At 39.6% G+C, this 21,008-nt stretch overlaps 1 protein-coding gene across 4 annotated transcripts in view; it reads right to left on the bottom strand.

Annotated features, from left to right (window-relative positions):
- ndrg3b (ndrg family member 3b) overlaps positions 1 to 21,008 on the bottom strand; it is a 49,553-nt gene that overhangs the window by 8,376 nt on the left and 20,169 nt on the right. For 3 of the 4 annotated variants that reach the window (XM_060893821.1, XM_060893820.1, XM_060893819.1), the window contains exons 3-12: positions 20,496 to 20,528; positions 5,404 to 5,509; positions 4,678 to 4,798; positions 2,717 to 2,779; positions 2,506 to 2,566; positions 1,448 to 1,534; positions 1,003 to 1,059; positions 570 to 673; positions 400 to 465; positions 193 to 244 (exon numbers count right to left, since the gene is read on the bottom strand). In XM_060893821.1, the coding sequence (XP_060749804.1) occupies positions 193 to 244; positions 400 to 465; positions 570 to 673; positions 1,003 to 1,059; positions 1,448 to 1,534; positions 2,506 to 2,566; positions 2,717 to 2,779; positions 4,678 to 4,798; positions 5,404 to 5,509; positions 20,496 to 20,528 (750 nt within the window). Of the gene's footprint in view, positions 1 to 192; positions 245 to 399; positions 466 to 569; positions 674 to 1,002; positions 1,060 to 1,447; positions 1,535 to 2,505; positions 2,567 to 2,716; positions 2,780 to 4,677; positions 4,799 to 5,403; positions 5,510 to 9,580; positions 9,818 to 20,495; positions 20,529 to 21,008 lie in introns of those variants that run through there. The other variant, XM_060893822.1, reaches the window with a different exon arrangement.

The following is a 21,008-nucleotide window of genomic DNA, read 5'->3' on the forward strand; positions in this document are numbered from 1 at the left end:
TTGCCAGACTATGCCATGATATCTGATTGGCTTTCCCAGCCTGCCACACACATACAATACATTATACAAGTATGCACTATGTTTAATTAATGTCAATCACATTAAAGTTAGAAATGATTTATTGTAGGATTATAAATGATCAGATGTTTCTTTTTATTGCTTTAAGAGTGAATATTGAAATCCATCACTCACAACGGCCTCCACAGCTGGAGAGGTATCACCAACAATTAGCAACGCAGGACACCTGAAAAGAAACGCAGAAAAATTCACACACCTTTTTAACACATATTTGATATCACAATTATTCTGCTATCTATAAAAAAAAACCTGTAAATGTATAAATGATATATACTGTGGCCTTCTGTCAAAACAATATGATGATACTAAATACACACTTACTTCAGAGTGTTGACAGTTTCCTCATTAAGCCCTATGACTGGCCTCTCAATCTCAAGATCTCTGCGGCTATGAGGACAAAAAGAAAGCTCAGTGCTGGTGCACTCTTAACTCTTGCATGTGGTCAGTATGGGAGCTGAGAAAAGAATAATCCTAATGGATCTGTTCATTACCTGTTGTAGGAGTTGCAGAACAGTGCCAGGTTGTCCTGGTTCATGTCCTGAGCGATGTGCAGACGGTATGTCTGAATGATCTCCTGGTTTTCTGTCAGCTCATCCTATGATTGAACCAACATCCTGCCATTATTTTCACTCTCTAGTACACTCAGCCCTTCTTGTTCGAGTCCTACCCCATATTAACTACATAATAATGTACAAAAATACAAAACTAGTTTTATTATAATCTTAACCAATGATTGGGATTTATATTAGCATCTTTTTTATTTCTTATATTTCCTTGTAGGCTAACCTATTACTCATAAGTGCTAAATCATTAGGAGACCATTAATGCATGCTATATTAAATGTATTATGTATAGTAGAGAGGTTTCCTACAATTTCAAAGAAAGATAGGCCATGAAGGCTATGCAGTGGGTATTGAGACTTACTGTGCTGAAATGATGTCCCATCACGATGTCCACCAGGTTGCTGGTCCATCCTGACAACTACAAAAGGGAGATACAGAGAAATGCACGGTTTGCGTCATCTGCTAAATTCCAGAACAATCTGAGATTTCTGAATAAAAGGACACGATGTAAAAAAGTGATTTATAATGGCCAAGTTAATAGATTTTGCACCCGTTTAATTAGTTCCTTAGAACATAAGGTTCTCTGATCTGCTCTAATCTGGCCAGCACCCAGGACTATAACACAGGGCACATTTCACTCCTTGAAAATTTAAAGACATGCACCCTTTATTATGCATCAACTGCATCCTAAAATCTTTTATATAATAAGAAAAACAAACATGTTCTGTAGTCTGTACATAAACAGGTCAGCCAAAGTCCACTTATCAAAGAATTCTGTACAATTTTAAGCTCTAATTGCTGTTTACCTTTGAAGCAGCCCAGTCCATCCATCCTTTTGCACACGGGTCCACATTAATAAGAACCAGTCCCTCTACCAGTGTAGGCTGATTCAGCTACAAGACAAGAAAAACACAATATCACTAATTTGTTAATGAATGTAAAAACAAAAGTGGAGAATATTGTATATTTCAGTATACAACAATAAACCTTTGGATACCATTAATACATTTGCAATAAATAGTCAAGGGCCTAAAAGGAAGTGGTGAGAGAAAGAATCTTTTTTTTGGCTGATGGCTTTGACTTCCAGGTATTACTTTTCAACCTAAACAACCCACTCATATGGCCTCTGCACATAAACAGATGATCACACCTTTACCTTGTTCTCATCAGAGCAGCTCACACATCTGGTTTTAAACATGAACTAAAGCTCGGTGATGATCAGACACATGGCCTACATCAAAGCAAGATGAGTCGCTCAGGATGCAAGCGGTTCAGTTATGAAACCCATAATGGATGCATACTACAGTGCATGGGAAAAGAAGAGTGAGTGCGTGAGAGAGACAGAGAGAACGGCTCACATTACTCTGTTTCATCCAAATGTTGTCAGTACCTCTGTGTAAATATGGCAGGATTATAATTAACCACCATTAACAAGCCTTTGCACAGAGTCTTTCCTCTGATGGGTGTTCATATCACACCCGGCCGATGCCTGATAATTATAGTTTCACAAAAGGAAAAGAGTGTAATTGTACTTTTATCAATATATGAACACTAAAGGAGAATTTAAAAGAATGTCACATTAACACTAATGTCTAATAATAAGCCCTACTGTTGAAAGTCTGGAGTTGGTATTAAAATTCTGGTAAAAGAGGCTCAGTGTAATTAATCCGAGTAAATCCTCTTCCATTTCATACAGATTAATTATGTTCTGTTGGAAGAATGTGAGGTTAAGTGGGAGTGACTGAGTGACTTTGTGATACCTAAAAAGTGGTCTTTCTTTCAATATAAAAAGAGTACTCTAAAGACTCAACCTTTATTAAATGACATAATTGGTACCTTATATTAAGTTACAGAGTTTACTTACCGCCAGTCTGGTGAGAATGTATGCTCCAGCACCAACACCAATCCCAATCACACTGTTGATCCTACAAAAGGTTTAATATAGAGACATACATCCCAATCAGTCGGGCAAAGAAAAATAATATGAAAGTATATGAATGATAATAAGTAATCAGAAATAAATTCTTGGTGATTTTGGGAGGTCATGATGATAGAGGACAGATGAGGAGACTCACTTTAAGTGGGTCATGACTGAGGGCAGCATCTCAGCTAGCTGATCCATCGTAGGGTACTGATACCTGAGAGAGAGAGAGAGAGAGAGAGAGAGAGAGAGAGAGAAAAAAATAGATTTATATGACTCAGATGACTCTCACTTACATAAACTGGAAGATGCTAAGTAAATGACAAAGCACAGCTGTTGTAACATATAATATGAATAAAATAACTGAATCAAAGCATGAAAAATTAAACATCCTGTAGCTAGAAATCTTCAGCTAAATTCAGTCGATTCTCAGCAGGTACCCTGCATTGAAGTTCTGCATTTCTGTTGCCTGTATGGTTATGGGAAGGACCTGCTCAAAGTATTCAATTGGGTACTGAAGGGTGTCTGTTCAAACATACACTGTAATTCAGAACAATCAGCATCACGTCTTATTGTACATTTAGTCACAATCCCTTATTGTGTTAACGGCACTGATGGATCAGCATTTCAGCCTAGTGACAGAACAGCTGCAGTGTTTCACAAGGTGTGGGATACCCTGAACAGTGTACCAACCCATCTGAGGGCATAATCACTCACAAATAATCACACACTCATTCACACACTATGGAGAGCTTACAGATGGCAATAAGCCTACAAAACCTTGAAGAAACCCTGGAGCGCTGGGAGAACATGGAAATGCCAACACATAAAAACTAGAAACACACTGAACATGAAAATGCCAACATATAGTGTAGAAGCAGGAATCAAAGCTCCAACCCTGGATCTGTGAGGCAAACCTGCTCACCACTAACATTAGATGTCTTGCTTTTCCACATAATTTGGAAAGACCTACAATTATCACTAGGCTCAGACACACTAGTAAAGAAAATGAGAGTTCACCTGACATTAGTGTGGAAACAAGCTTAGAAAAGCCAGTGCAACAGGAAAACCTATCTATTGTTGGTAGCTTACATGTTTTATATATCGTCGCTGTCGGGCGGAAACCTCGTATGTCCAAATTTTCACATATCGATGCTATTGGTCAGTCCCCACGTGGGTCTGTTATTTTTACAAGTTATTAACCAATCTAAAGTCTTGAAAATAGCTTGAGCGCAAATCTCATAACTCCATTGGACACTTCAACTGTCCACCTCTTCCTCACTCTGTGGGAGAGCTTCACGGCATATTTCTCCTCAAGAAGAGTCGCAACGAATCAACACGTCTTCTGAGGTAAATGTCTTCAAAACACTGGGCTCAAAGAAAAAAAAATCTTGACCCCCGCTAGTTTTGGTGCTCGTCTGAGGACAGGAATTTAGCGCAAGACAATCCACTGCAACGCGGACTAAACCCTGTGCACTGCAGATAAGGTACAGCGTTTTTTTAATTTCCTGAAAAATAACGGTTTTAGAGATACGAGGATTCCGCCCGACAGCGACGATATATATTAATCCTTATGATGCTACAGCCATCCTGATGATGCTGCGACAGCCATCCTGATGATGCTGCGACAGCCATCCTGATGATGCTGCGACAGCCATCCTGATGATGATGCTACAGCCATCCTGATGATGCTGCGACAGCCATCCTGATGATGCTGCGACAGCCATCCTGATGATGCTGCGACAGCCATCCTGATGATGCTGCTACAGCCATCCTGATGATGCTGCTACAGCCATCCTGATGATGCTGCTACAGCCATCCTGATGATGCTGCTACAGCCATCCTGATGATGCTGCGACAGCCATCCTGATGATGCTGCGACAGCCATCCTGATGATGCTGCTACAGCCATCCTGATGATGCTGCTACAGCCATCCTGATGATGCTGCTACAGCCATCCTGATGATGCTGCTGCTAGCATCCTCCTCAGAGATGTGTCGGGTAACTGAATTGTATATATATATATATCTCATATTGTTGTTCATATCGGTCACTGTGGTTTCAATATGGTATAACCATTTTGCCTAAGTCTAAATGTAAACACAGTCCTTCTTACCCAGTAGGGAAAGGTGCTGCATTCTCCTGCTGACCTGGAGCATCGACATGAGCCACGGCAAAATGCTGTGTGATTTCCTGCATATCTTCAAAGTTAAAAAGTGTGTTGAAGCATGACTTATCTGCAATATTAAAGAGAACAAACAAGAATGCTGTCAGCATGCAGTATAACAAAGAAAATGCTTTAGAATATGACACTAAACTCTACACACAACTAGCCTCTGCGTGTATGTGCATTCTTAGGGATTATTGTGTGCAAAACAGAATATGAAAATATTATCTCTCCCAGAGATCCAAAATAACTAGGGGATTCATCTGAAATTCATTACTTTTTTCAAAATCTTTTTTTTTTGCCTGTACAGGTAGTTATATTTCTATTTTTTATTGGATAATTTTATTCTACTTAAGACAGTCAGAAGCTTTTTACTATGTTTTACTTACATTAGTTTGTGACCAATACAATCTGAGTTTGACCTTTGATAGTTAAGAAATACAAAGCTCTTGGGCTCTAAATATTAAAGTGCATGTTTAAATGATGTACTGACTGGATCTGTAGAATTAATTTTACAGTTAATGCTGGTCTGTGGGGACAAAATGTCTGAGATCCCTTCAGTCTAGAGAAATTGTGTAATGGAGCCCATAAAGTTGTCTAACACCAGAACACGAGTTAGACACATCATCATTTTAGACTCTGTACAAAGGTACTTGTGCTGGACAAAGAACTCACGGTTAAGGCCTATGTCATGGTATGTAAGGATCACGGGCCGGTTGCCTTTAGGTGTTCCTCTCAAAGTGACATGGAGAACACCGTGGGGGGTCTCAATGTCATGCTCCTGGAAACAAAAAAGAAGAAAGTAGAGATGTCAGCAAGAAGAAAGATACACTACTGAAATTAACTTCTAGGAGGTCATGTATGAGCCCAGCCTGGATGAATGAGCACTTTGTGCAGCACCACACTGACAAACAAACGTCAGCAATACATCAGCAACTTAGACCTTCAAAAATATATGATGTTACCACAACAGGAAGCTGACACACTTGCACAAAAACAAACAGACTTTGGCTAGATAAACCTCAATGACGTTAGATTGTAGCACAACAACCTGTTTCCGCATCAGAAATGATAGATCCTAGAACTCCATGTTGTAATAGTCACTAAGTGTTTATGTACATGATAAATACACTGCATCGTTTGTATGCATCTGTGTAGTACTATGTTGCTTGGGGTTGTGTGGGTGTTTGGTTTGCATCCATAATCAATGTTTGTTATTAAACAGCAGCATGGTGCATTAGCTGGATTTAAAACCTAGACAGCATCTTAGCCCCACTCAAACTATCCACACGCAAACAAACACACACATACACAAAAACACTTTTACATATTTACATTTACAGCATTTGGCAGATGCCCTTATCCAGAGCGACATACATAAATGCTTAAATCTCTATCATTAGATACATTAATGCTGGTTCACTAGTTTACATACTTAAGATACCATGAGTTTAAAACATTGTTCAAAGTTACAATGAAAAAGTTTCAAAAGGTTTTTTTTTTTTTTTAGGGAAAGATAGGGAAAGAAGATAGGGAAAGAAGTGCTAGTTGAAGTGTTTCCTGAATAAGTAGGTCTTCAACCACCGTTTGAAAATATCCAGTGACTCAGCTGTCCGGACCTCTAGGGAAAGTTCATTTCACCACCTATACTTACCTCTTACCCTGAGAGATGGTGGAACCAGTCGCAAAAAAAAACACATGCAAACAAGCACAAACACATACACACACACTATATACACTTATTTAACCACTTTATTTAATTTTATTTTATTTTGTGCTGATCAGGCATCAACAAATGTGCAAAATCAACAAAAACATGTATTTCCACATTTTGATGTCTTTTGCCAGATCTCAGTCTTTGACAGTCTTTGCTAGCTCATCTCCCATTTTAACCCAAACTACACCACGAATTCTGCACCATGTTTCTGGCAGAACAGTGACCAGGTCACTATATGATGCTGGCGGAGGAAAACGTTTCCTGACTCGTTCCTCCAAAACATCTCAAAATGTCTAATAATCAGATTTGGTGACTGTTCAGACCACGGGAGATGTTTAACTTTACTTTCATGTCCATCAAACCATTTGGACACCAGTCTTGTAGTGTGCATTGGTGCATTATCATCCTGAAAGAATGTCATGATATTGCAGCCCAAACCATTACTGATCCACCCAAGTGCTTCACTCTGGGCACACAACAGTCTGTGTGGTACACGTTTTTGGGGCTTCTCCACACTGAAACTCTCGCAGATGTTAGAAAGACAGCAAAAGTGGACTCATCAGAGAACAATATACATGTTTCACGTTCTCCCCAGACCAAGAATTACACTGCTGGCACCATTGAAACTCCGACCATGAATACAGACCCTGTGGAGCTGGGTGGATACAGAAGAGTTAAGGGGCACATTTAATTCTGCAGTGAGTCGGGCAGCTGTGGTTTTGTGTTTTTTGGATACAATCTACAAGCTTATTGGTGAAACTGAATAAAGCAAATGAAACCATGTCATTAAAAACCACATGTTCTTGTTTTTGAGATGGTGAGGCTGGGATTAAACACATTCATTTCTGACAATAATATAAACAGATGGCCTCCTGACCTTTGATTAGCTCTTAACCAGGGGCATGTCTGTGTTATACAAATGCAGAGTGAAGGATAATAGTTTAGTGAAAAGTGAAAAATCATCTCCACTCTGCAGCAGCAGCAAAAAACGTTCATCTCACACCTGCAAATGCTGCACATAGTGAAAGAGCCTTTTTAAAAATAGATGAGGCTGCTCGAGCTTTTCACAGCTCTGACTTTTGAAGTGCCATTATTTTAACTGTCGGCTTTTTTAAAGCAGGTGTTGCAGCAGTAACAGCAGAGAAACTGAGAAATTCAGGTTCTTGTGAAAGATCACTGGTTCCAATCTCAATGCAACACAGCTCTAGGTTTGACTTGGTCAGCCTTACTTCAAGACCTCTTTCCCTGAATGAGAAAGATACATCTACATGGCTGGACAAACGTTACATTCATTAGCTAGCCTGCAGGGGACGTGAACACTCCATGCTTTGGTTTCTCAGGAACCTCCATGACTAGACTAGGGAGATTTCACATTCTCAAGTCTACAACTAGAACCAATTCCATCGCACATTGTTGTTTGCATAGATTGATTGTAAAATTCCACGTGTACCACTTTTGTACTTTCAATTCAACTCAATTTTATTTATAAGGAGATATTCAATCATGTAGAACATCATGTTTGCACTTTTGGCACAAAGTACGTTATTAGCAAATGTCCTGCGTAATGTATGAGCTGTTTACATCTGTCTTTGATCTGCAAGTCAAATCACTTTATTTGGAATTCTTAACAATTCAGAACACTGAGGTTCATCACAGTACTTTGAAGCAAATTATGTATAATACACTCTGATTGAAAACTACCGAAGTCAGCAGTAGATAAGGATTGTAAGACAAACCCTACTTCCTGCTGACTTTAGTTCTTTCATGTAATTTCATTCTGACTTCCACCAGACCAATATGAATAAACAAACAAACAAACAAACAAACAACCTCACAAACTGGACCTGAACTTCGCTTGTCCTGGGGATTTGGGATAGCGATTTGTTTATCCTTAATAAAAGTTACAATTCAATTTTCTATGCTGTCAATTCTAGCAACTAAACTGGTTCAACTGTTTCAAGCATCTAAGGGTACTTTCCCCCTTCTGCACCATCAACAAACACTATTATCAAATCTGAATAGATCTGATCGATGAAAGATGCCCTGTGGGGAAATGTCAAAGGCCTCAAAATGTCAAAGCTAATGATCCAGCCAAACTCAACGAGCATCAACTCCATGGAAACGAGCCAACACCACTTCCAAGAGCTATTTCTACAGTATACTGATGGAAGAACAGCATGCTGTTTTTAAGATAAATTTGTCATTTGCGAGCATGAAAAATGAGCATAACACAAGGCATGGCTGTTGTCCTGCGAGACAGATTCAGTTACACTGAAAGTAGCAACATAATGCAACTGTATCTGAAAGATGTTAGAAGAACTGCATGTGATTTGGTGTAGCAGTTGGAAATGGCTTACAAGGCCATCAGCAATGCAAAACAGTGATTCAGCAATTGTATCACATTTTCTAGGAATGTGCAATGGAGGAGTAATCGTTTGTATTCTCCTGAAGAAGTCTGTTAGCTGAAAGAATTCAGGGCTAAACGTGTTTTGCCTACAGGGAAAACATGATCAAATGTTACTCGTGACTTGACTGAAATGTATAGATTGTGTTTAAGTATATACTGTGTGGATTGAAATGTATAGTTTGTAATTGTATTGTTCACAGTGATGAACCTGCACGTGACATAGATGATGTCTATTTTAGTAAACAATATCAAGCTTCATGTGTCTTGCTTAACTCGGCCCAACCCTGAACAGCTTCTCTCTCTTTCTCCCTCACACACCAAAATCAAAGGCCTTCCCCTCTGGGACGCTGCAGGATGCCTGGCACACACACACACAAACACACACACACACACACACACACACACACACTTACACACAAAGGCTTGCTCAAAACCAGACACACCTTCAGATTGCACAGTCAGTTATTACTCACACACACACACACACACAAACACACACACACACACGCAGCAGATAAACAATCACGCCTTATAACAGGTCAAAAACAAACACACAATAAACGATGTATGAGCAATATTAACATCGAGTGGGTGCCCAAGAATCAACAGGCTGTTTAGAGGTAAAAACACACACACACACTTACACCATGCTGCGCCCACCCCAAAAAACACACACACACACACACACACACACACACAAGCATGCACGCAGGCACGCTTTCACTCACCACGCCGATCATTGTACAGCCGATCTGGCTTAGATCCAGCATGTCCGTCATTTCTCATCCACAGAAAAAAAACACGTAAGAACGAGGGAAAAAGAAGCAAATGCTTTGCCCTTGTTTTTCCTGGTCACGAAGGGTGGCAGCAGCTCAGGAGTGGGAGGTGGAGAATAAAAGCACAAAAAGAAATAAAATAAAAAAAAAACAAAAAACGTGACGGCAGTGATTCTGGCCACGCCTTACAAATAACGGAGAGAGAGAGAGAGAGAGAGAGAGAGAGAGAGAGAGAGAGAGAGAGAGAGAGAGAGAGAGAGAGAGAGAGACAGAGAGAGAGAGAGAGAGAGAGAGAGAGAGAGAGAGACAGAGAGAGAGAGAGAGAGAGAGAGAGAGAGACAGAGAAAGAGAACAGTGAAATGGTGTTTACAGATGGTAGCTGATCCTAGCAAGGCAGACTGAGGAGGGAGAGAGACAAATCTGTCGAAAAGCAGAGAAAGAGTGACAAAAGCGAGAGAGAGAAAGAGCGACAAAAGAGAGAGAGAAAGAGCGTGAGAGAGAGAGAGAGATAGAGAGAGAGAGAGAGAGAGAGAGAGAGAGAGGAGGGGATGTGAAGGGCACTCAGACAGCTCTAATTGGATTTAGGGGGTCAGGTGAAATCAGGAGGAGTGAGAAGAAAGCCTGGAGTGTTGTTTTGTGTAAGTGGTGGTGAGAGAGAGAAAGAAAGAGGGAGAGATCGTGTGGATCAAGTCATCAAGTCAGACAGCCAAATATTTGCGAATTCATACTAAAATATAAACAAATTCGAGAAACGCATGTGGATCCCTGCTCAAAAACACTACACACCAGTTCCAGAGAATAGTTTCCATAGAGACGAGGATTTACGTGTACATGCAATGCAGTAGAATAGATCTTCTATTCTACTCTATATTTTATAGAGGCAGTTCACACAGATGTGAAGTAAGAAATGCTGTAATGACAGAGCTGAAACAGACTCGTGCTCAATTAAGCAGGCACCATGATGTGGTAAAGTAGAGCAGCAGCCATTACAGGCTGTAATGATGGGATTATCTGAGGATTTAAGCATAAGGTGACAACATGGCTCTCTCAGTCCACATACTTGTACACACACCCCAAACACACACTCGTTTTAAATCCCTCCGAAATAAAGCTCCTTGGAGGCTACAAGACTTTATGACACTGTATAGACCTCAAGACCATACAACAACATCCCAAATTCACTAAACACCATACAAAACACAATAGAGTAAAAGGGAAAAAAAAAATTATAATAGTAATAAACATTAGTAATCTCTTTATCCTGATCAGGGTCAAAGTCAACCTAGAGCCAATCACTGTAAGACTAGGCACAAGGCAGGGAAATTCTAGCACAAGCAGATATCATGTCTGAACTGTTCATTTGTATGCCTCTGCTATTGAGTGTTGGAGGCCGTATGATTTCTCTCTGCCCGGTTCTCTAAAGCACTCGGCAGTATCTCATTAATGAATGGTTAAACCAGCAGCAAGCAGCAGAGAAACACATTTGATTTCTCTCTGCCCGGTTCTCTAAAGCACTCGGCAGTATCTCATTAACGAATGGTTGAACCAGCAGCAAGCAGCAGAGAAACACATTTGATTTCTCTCTGCCCGGTTCTCTAAAGCACTCGGCAGTATCTCATTAACGAATGGTTGAACCAGCAGCAAGCAGCAGAGAAACACATTTGATTTCTCTCTGCCCGGTTCTCTAAAGCACTCGGCAGTATCTCATTAACGAATGGTTAAACCAGCAGCAAGCAGCAGAGAAACACATTTGATTTCTCTCTGCCCGGTTCTCTAAAGCACTCGGCAGTATCTCATTAACGAATGGTTGAACCAGCAGCAAGCAGCAGAGAAACACATTTGATTTCTCTCTGCCCGGTTCTCTAAAGCACTCGGCAGTATCTCATTAACGAATGGTTGAACCAGCAGCAAGCAGCAGAGAAACACATTTGATTTCTCTCTGCCCGGTTCTCTAAAGCACTCGGCAGTATCTCATTAACGAATGGTTGAACCAGCAGCAAGCAGCAGAGAAACACATTTGATTTTAGAATCGATTCACGACATGATTCACGCCGGCCACAACAGAGGTGCCCTTGTGCAAGGCACCGAACCCCCCCCAACTGCTCCGGGTGTGTGTTCATGGTGTGTGTGTTCACTGCTGTGTGTGTGCACTTTGGATGGGTTAAACGCAGAGAACAAATTCTGAGTATGGGTCACCGTACTTAGCCATATGTCACATCACTTTAAATGGGGCTAAAGTCAAAGCAAGGTCAAATGTCTGAAATAGTATTTTTTCTAGAGTATTCTTCCTGCCTGTCATACAGAGATTTTAATTACACATTCATGTTCAAAAACTTGAGGCATATTTTCTAGCTATTCCTCCATCTGTGTCTCTGTTCATGCTCCTTTCAAGGTTGTGGTTGAAACTGATCTAAGCAAGGTCAAGGTCACTCAAGGTCAAATGCTTGAAATAGTTTTTCTTCAATAGAAGAATGTTTTCTTTACCATGAAAATCATTTTAAGGATATTTCTAAAGTTACCCATAAGTACACATAGTATAGTAGAAAGATTAGACATGTCGGCAGCAGAGGAGTACCGTTGGAATTAAGTCGTTAAAAAAAAAAAAATCACTACACACTGTAAAGTGAGAAAACAAAGACTCTCAACAGATAATAATATCCTTCACTCGTTATTCTTCACTCTGCATTTGTATAACACAGACGTGCCCCTGGTTAAGAGCTAATAAAAGGTCAGGAGGTCATCTGTTTATATTATTGTCAGAAATGAATGTGTTTAATCCCAACCTCACTTATAATACATTTTGTGCAGGGACTCTACAGTATGTATATGTATAGGTTTAACATTGGCCAAAAGTTTGCTGGCAGGCAGAATGAAAAGTACATTAAAAACTTTGCTAGATGATAATAAACATGTTTCCTTGCCTTTATGCGGAATGGGTGTAACACACTAAGTGTAGCTCACCCTACAGTCTCCAGTTCTTAGCCTTGACAGTTATGTTTCAGGGCAACCAAAACATGGGTGTGGGCAGCACACTACAGCTCTCTATTACTTTCTGTTCTTTGTAATGAAGTTATGATTCATATACACCTTTAGGAAAAGTGATTTATTTTTAAACTACACATTTTCCACCACAGTCTCTTAGTACAATGGTCTAAGAATAACTAGAGGTACTCTGGGAGAAAGTCAATGAAAGCTTGAGCTCTTAAACTTCCAAATTTCCAAATATTATGAGATGCCAATGTGGCAGATACACTACATGAAATTCTTTGGAATTTGCAGAGCATGTCATGTGAAACAGACCATGTGTTAAAGCTATAATAACAAGCTTTAGATAATCCAGTGAACCACACAATTCTAAGCAGACCAGTGTTGGGCTGTGGACCAGAACAACAAGCCGGAGATCGTCTGAGTGACGCAGTCATAATCCGAGTCCAAGCAAACCCTGGTGCAGATGAACTGCGGTGAGAATATGAGTCACACAAACTACAGGAAGTGCTCCAAAACAAGACAAGCTATTATTAGTTAAGAGAGGTGCAGTGCCGTATTAATGATTTTTCTCCTATGGGCCTTAAAAATGCTCCACAAATGCTTCATTGAAATATTAATGCACTTCAATACCATTATATATTTAGTTATTATTTAGTGTGATAATTTGGGGGTTTTCATACACAAAAGTCTCACATAGTTTACTCAAAGATTCTGCACTAAAAAAAATTTGTCCTTTGAGTGGCAGTTTTGTGGACTGAAACACCTTCAGAGATAGCAGAGTATTGGTGACAGAATGATTACAGTAGCTCAGCTAACCACTTTATAGAACCTACAACACGTTGAACCTTGAGACGTGTGCGCTATAACAGTGGAAGTTGACATTGGGTTTTAGTTCTGACAACTAACAACAGACAGGCAAGTCTGCAGTGGGAACAGAATCACTATAACAGGACAGCTGAAGACTGGAAATATGTAACTGATCCTTTTCACTTTCAGGCCCATAGATGGTAGGATCAGAATTCAGTGCCAACCTTCCTTGTGCCAACAGTCCAGGATGGTGAAGGTGGTGTAATGGTGTGGGGAATGTTTTCTTGCACACTTGGTTCTGTTATTACCAATCAACCCTCTCTTAAATGCTATTTGAGTATTGTTGCTGACCATGTGCATCACTTCATCGCCTCACTTTACCCATATTCTCTTGCCTACTTCAATTTACAGTTACGTTTACTTCATTTGGCAGACGCACTTATGCAGAGTGACTTACAGAAAAGCTTTGGAGTCTGCATCAATTATTACACTGATACTGGTTCAATAGAATACAGACAAAATATAACATCAGTCTAAAATACTAAAAATGTTCACTTCTAGTATGATAGGCAAAAATCATCTCAAACAGATTTCATGAACATGACAAGGAGCTCAGTGTCCTTCAGTCTTCTTCACAGAAAACGCATCTGAATCCCATTGGGATTTGGTAAAATGGGAGATTCATAGCTTGAATGTGCACCTGCAAAATCTGCAAGAATTGTGTGATGCAATCATGTGAACATGGAGCAGAATCTCCAAGGCATGATTTCAATATCTGAGGCAGTTTAAGGGCAAAGGGAAGACTTGCCCAGTATTAGTTTTGTGTTCCTACTAAAGTGCTCACAAACCAACTGACTTTTATTAGGAGTATAAAAGAATTTTTGGTGTATTTGTTGGGTCAGGCAACATCCGCTCTGCCACCATCACCCTTAACACAGGTGTACAGGGCTGTGTGCTGAGCCCATTCCTCTATTCCCACTTCATTCACGACTGCAGGCCTGTGCATGGATCTAATTCCAAGAAAAGGTTTGCTGACGACACCACAATGATTGGCCTCATCACCAACAAGGATGAGTCAGACTACAGGGAAGAGGTACAGCATCTAGCCGCATGGTGTGTCGACAACAACCTGCTCCTTAACACCCGCAAGACAAAGGAGCTCGTCATGGACTTCAGGAGGGAGGGAGCCCTCCGTTAGGTGCTTCAGGAGCCTCTGGACAAAAACCAGAAACAGCTTTTTCCCCCAAGGGCTGTCTCCCGATGACCGCCCCCCCACAAACGTTAAGTGACATCTGAGAGACAAAGCCAAAAAGCAGCTCAACATAAATCACTGCTATGAAGAGCATAAAGATATTACTTCTAAAACAAATGAACATAATGCATTACAAATACTAATCGGTCAGTTTTTTTTTTTTTAAAACTAAGCACCCAACATGTCATAGAAAATCCCCTTTCTATTAAGATGGCCACTTATCATTGTACAAGTGGATGGTGCGCAGCACACCGACAGGTATTAGAACAAAAACTTGTGTCAGAACCACAATGTTGAAACTGTTACACCAAAATGTTGTGTGAGAACAGTTATACATAGAACATGTGACCCAGTTACAGGAGGGGGGTCCTGATCCTCAGATGGATAAACCATGACATTTAAGAGTCAACATAAAGCATACACCAAATCAGTTTCCCAGGATGCACCTGGGATGGAGAAGAGTGGGCAAAAGTACAAAGGGCTTCCCTGTGTTCATGTTTGGTGAGGAGAAACTCCCCTGTTAAATACGCCTCTGCTACGGAACATACCCCACTCATGAGCATCAGACTGACTGTGTGTGTGCTTGCATGCAGAGCCACATCAATGAGCAGGTGTATCCTGTTTTACAAGCAGTTGAGAATGCTCCAAATTTGTTAAAAAGTCTAAATAAGGTGCGAACCAAGACACACTTTGTTCACACAAAAATGTCAGGTGTGTTTTATTTAAATAGTTTTCACCAACAGAGGGCAGCAAACAATACAATATAGTCAAAATGTATTTATTTGTGACATTTATGACAACCTAAAAAATCTAGCTTTAGGCCATCTCCTGTTATTTATTAATTAAATGGTGCCAATTAATGAAGCAAAATCTATTAAGAAAATATTAAATTTGGGTATCATTTTGCTGCTCATACCGAGGATATGGGAGATATCCATCATTTTATGAAAAGAGACTACAGTTTTCTGCACATTGCCTCCGTACCTACACAAGCCTTCTTCTATCTGCATCTCTTTTAGCTTGTGCCAGAAGCTGTGTTTATAAATATCTCTGTTGACTCAGCCAGTCCTGTGTGTCACGTCAGCTGGAGCTTTAACCTGCATGTGTACACAAGTGTGAGTAAAGGGCAAGGCTTTCACATAGGACAGCACTTTACATTTACATTTGCTTTTACATTTATTTGGCAAAAGCTTATGTCCAAAGTCACTTACATGTGACCTTGAAAGAAAGACACGCGTTAAGCTGTGCATCCTAACTGAGATTGAAAAAGATTTAAAATCCACCCTAATGTTTAGAATTAACTTGTGACTGTAAATAAGGTCTAAGATTTATTTAACGATGACCCTCTGAGATTACTTTTTTTTATTTTAAGCCATGTGGCAGTGGTCCATTTTAACTTTGGTTAGCGATTTCCCACATTACCCAAAAGACAGATACCTGCTGATAATGATGCTAGGGTGATAATGATGCTAGGGGGAATTCACCTCTACATAAAAGAGATCGATGTGGCAGTGATTTAGTCCTTTAATCTGTCCAGTTCTGTCACCTACACATCTGTATATTGTGCTTAAATAGATAAGGTTTCAAAACAGTTAAGGTCAAAAGGTCAAACCTTGCAACACCTTCAAAGAAGGTTAATTCATACTATACTACTCCAAGTCCAGTTAAAGCCATTCAAACCTCACTACAGCTCCTCCAGCAAAGTCAATCAAAAAGTACTCCTCCTCCTACTCCTCCTCCTCCTCCTTCTCCAGCAAGGTCACTCAAACCTTAATACACCATTTCTAGTTAAGGTCACTCAAAAATTACTTCTCCTCCTCCAGCAAGGTCACTCAAACTTTACTACACCATGTCCAGTTAAGGTCATTCAAACATTGCAACAACTCTTCAAGCAAGGACATGCAAACCTTACTGCGCCTTTTCCAGCAAGAGCATTAAAACTTTACTATACCACACACGCACGTTCAATACCAATACAGCATTGACATTAATTACACCTAAGTGATTATTTATTATGTACATAACGTAATCAATAAAATATCAATGAAGCTAATTTTTCAACCAGCCAGATAAGAAGTTAGCAAATCAACAATAAACAAGGGATACATGGCAAAAGCAGCAATATAAAAAAATGGAAACAAATCAGGACCAAATTTGATCTCCAAAAGACCAAAAGATACAGAGACAATTTGGGCACTTGCAATGACATTTTTCACCATCAAGCATGTTGTCAAAATATAAATTCATTCTTTAACATGCTTTAATTAAGCTGTATGTCTTAAAATCATTGCCTTGGGTCAGTCTTCGCTGCAGTCATGCTGCCCCCTGCTGGAGGAGACGGACAGGCATCCAGTGTGATTGCGTATTTTAGACCCTGCTACGATGTGGAATTACATATAAAAAGCAATAATGTATAGCCATTCACCTGGTAATTTCATGCACTATAAATCATCACTAATTACACAGTGGGTGCATTTTATTTCAGGAACAGTGTTGGCAAATCAAATCCGGACCCAAACTGCCAAAACAAGTCAAAATGTTAAACTGTTAAGCTGTTGGATAATAATTTCATATATTAATAAATTCCTTTTATAACGAAATAAATTTCTTTAATAAATTGTTGGGTACTCAGGTCTGTCATATGTGCTTTGCTCATGTGGCCATCTCACTATTTGGCATTTTGTGCACAATTTGCCTAAAATCAGACTTGACTTGATTCCAGCAAACACAGAAAAAAAGGTTTGCTAAAACTAAAATACAAGAGATGTGTACCTACGCTATGTCCCTGTGTAGCGAGTGCAAAGGCACAAGATGTTAGAGGTTGAACATATTAATCTTAAAAATATCTCAACTTTACCACAGTGCACATGGCTATAAACATGGGGATATATCAGTAACTATCACATCTATAATCTATAATTTATCTTCATTCCCACCTGCATTTAAAGCTGTCATCTTGTGATCTGGTCACCCAAGACAGATGTACATACTAGGTCTGGGTGGTAAAGGTTTTGTCTGATGCTCAAACTAGTTGAATTTTAACACTACCTTTTGTTCTTCTAGTTAACTGAAATTCTTGTTTGCAAAAACACTTGTTTTGCATTTACGGATTTTAGAAAGCAAGGAAAAGCCAATCACTCAATCAATGTAAATGTCAATCAACACGTTTTTCTGAATGTGTCTGTGAAATGGCTCCACACTATGCTCTGTTGACCAGACCATGTCATTACAGATGAGTGCTCCTGGAGGCTATATTTAAACAATAATACATATTTATTAGGATAAACCATTCAAAAGGTGTTCAGTATAGACTACAGCTGTCTCCTTAACATTCATGAACACAGTCAGGACTGATGACACTCCATGAATAATCATTAAGCACCTTCTTGAACTTGACAAAAAGAAATGAGCAGAAGACGTACTGGCTGTAATTTACTTGCAGCATCCTGCCAGCAGTAGTGAGTTTACTAACAAGCCCCACAAACACACAAATTCTTCTCTAATTGGGCCAGGTTTTGTAGCATGGCTTTTTCCATCGGTGAGATGCGAGTGACACTAATAGCTAAAGAGAAGACAGACACAGGCGCATACCGTCCCCTCTGAAAGTACTGAAAAGCATGTTCTTCTATGCACCACAATACGAGTTCAAGATCAGAATTTCAGCTTTCGTTTCCTGATATTTATGTCTAACGCTGGTTTCTTTCTTTTCTTCAAAACATTACAAATTGTTTTATTGCTATCCCCATGGCTTGTGCAATGGCTCTAGTTGATTTCTCCTTTACTCAGCTTCGAAAAAGGCTTGCTTTTCTCTCACAGACAGTCTTACAGGTGAAACCCAAAACCAAACATTGACATTCAGAGCTACTGACTGTTTCGACAAAAAGACATACCTGTAAGTTACATGTTCCAATATTTTTTAATGACTTTAAAAAAATGACTTTTGGTTTAATCAAATAGTGCCAAGTTGTTTCATACATCTAGATGTAAATACCAAGAAGTAAAAGCTGAAATTCTGATCTTTACTCATATTGTCTTAGCATCTTATATTCATTATTCATATTTTTAACCTAAACCAAAATGTCTTCAGTGAATAGTTCAGTTCAGTTTTAGGGTAACCTGTGGTTAATGTTTCTAGTGTCTTCATCTTGACTAAATCACATGAGCATTTTCTTCCCCAAACATTTCAATTGAGGATAAAATTATAACACCCTGTGTCCTAATAGCTAGTGTTTCCCCCTTTGGCTGAAATAACCTCAACGAGACATTTCTTGTAGCCACCTACCAGTTTCTGACATCAACTGGAAGATAGTTTGCCCCACTCCACAATGCAGAATTCTTTCAGCTGTGTGATATTTGAGGGGTTTCTTGTATGTTCAATCCGTTTCAAATCACCACACAGGATCTCAATAGGATTTAGAGCTGAGCTTTTACTTCTTGAATTCTCAGTTTTTTACTTGTAGCCAGTCCTTAGTGGATTTACTGGTAGGTTTTAGGCCATTGTCATGTTTCAAGGTCCAGTTCTGCTTCAGCTTCGATTTTTTTTTTTTGACAGATGGACTCACATGTTCCTCAAATCACCTTCTGATACAATGTAGAATTCATAGTGGATTCTGTGATGGTTAGCTGTCCAGGTCCTGCTGCAGAAAAGCATCCCTAAACCATAACACTTTCACCTCCATGTTTCACAGTTGGTATGAGCTTCTTTAGCTGAAATGCTGTATTTGGTTTATGCCCCTTCTTATGGTCTCCAAATAATTTAATTTTAGACAAAGCACATTATTCCAGAAGTCTTGGCCTTTGTCTCTGCTGTAGCAGGAGCTTGCTGTAATTCCAGTGATGATATTTTAGGGTTTTTGGAGACTTCTTTAAGCATCTTGCAGTCTGCTCTTGGGGTGAATTTGCTTGGACGGCCTGACCTGGACATGCTGGCAGTTGTTTTAAATGCTCTCCACTTGTAAATGACTTTTGGACAGTGAAATGGCTGATTACAAGTTCTTTTGAGATCTTTTTATGCCCCTACCAGACTCATAAGAATCCATAATCTTCCTTCTGAAGGCCTCAGAGAGCTCTTTGGATATTACCCTGGTGATACCTCTCACTTCAACAATTAAGAGCAAACCAAACTAAATATCTGAGGTATAAATCAAGCCTTCTTCAAAATGCTCGGTGATACACCTGTAGGTCATTTTATCCATTTTAAGTACAAATGAATTTCTGAATCTTCCAATATTGTTAGAATGCAGATCAAATGCCCATATGCCCAGCCTATTTAAAGGCTTTCATGCCCTAAAATAGTGCCCCAATTTGTTCACATGACTGTATAATGCAGACAAAAAGAGAGAGTTAAGAGAGAAAAAAAACTAATTGAAAGCTAGTTTGGAATGGAAACGCGAATCCTGAAAAAAATGTCTCACTAACTGGACTAACACACGTACTGTACTTGTAACATTTATTGCTGACTTATACATACTTTATTTTTGAAGTTCTTTCCAGCAAAACTGCAGCTATGTTTTCAAAGGCAAATTCTCTCACTTGTATCCTCTTCCAGTACAACCGCCTACTTAGGAAGCTTTAACGTTCCACCCACACACAGTTTGTTGCTTTCAGACCCTGAAGCACAGATGAAAGGTAAAACATGAGGACCCACAACTCTGCAGTTATCATTTCAGGCCTGCAAGGCACTGCATTCTGAGACTGAGTAGCTCGTCTCTTCAACCACAGTGGAGAGTGAGGAAACAAGTCATTTCTCTTGGCCTGAGAAACAGTTACACGATCATACCATGTTACAAGACTGTGGAAAAACATGCGAGCATCGCTTACCTGGCAGTCGAAATCTTGAAAGTTTCGGCCGTTCTGTGCAAAAATGAAAAAGAGAATAGAAAATTAGAGGACATAGGATCCCTGACTTGAAAGGGAACAAGTTCTGATTTGTCTCCACCTATTTTTTTTAGCGTTCATTATATTCAATGACATGCACATAGCACATGAGGCTTTAATCTGATTCCAGAAGAAGCGTTATGCAAATCTAGTATCCAATGGTAACGTGTGGCTCAACACAATCTGAGGTTTATTCATGCTAATTGACCCAAGACACAGGTCAGAGTTATGAGATCAGGGAGACAGAGAGCTGAATAAGAGGTGCTGCTATTATAAGAAAGATAGGCAAGAAAGATAGTCTGTGAAAAGTGAAAATTCATGCCAACTGCAGTGCATGTTTTAACAACAACCTAAACAATCCATAAGAATAATATTATCTACAATAAATAAGTGAAAATACCACTGGCCAACAGGGAGCATCCCATCTTATCCCCAGGCCTATGAATATTTACAGTG

This window comes from Tachysurus vachellii, chromosome 19 (genome assembly GCF_030014155.1).
Source record: "Tachysurus vachellii isolate PV-2020 chromosome 19, HZAU_Pvac_v1, whole genome shotgun sequence".
NCBI classification, from domain to species: Eukaryota; Metazoa; Chordata; class Actinopteri; order Siluriformes; family Bagridae; genus Tachysurus; species Tachysurus vachellii.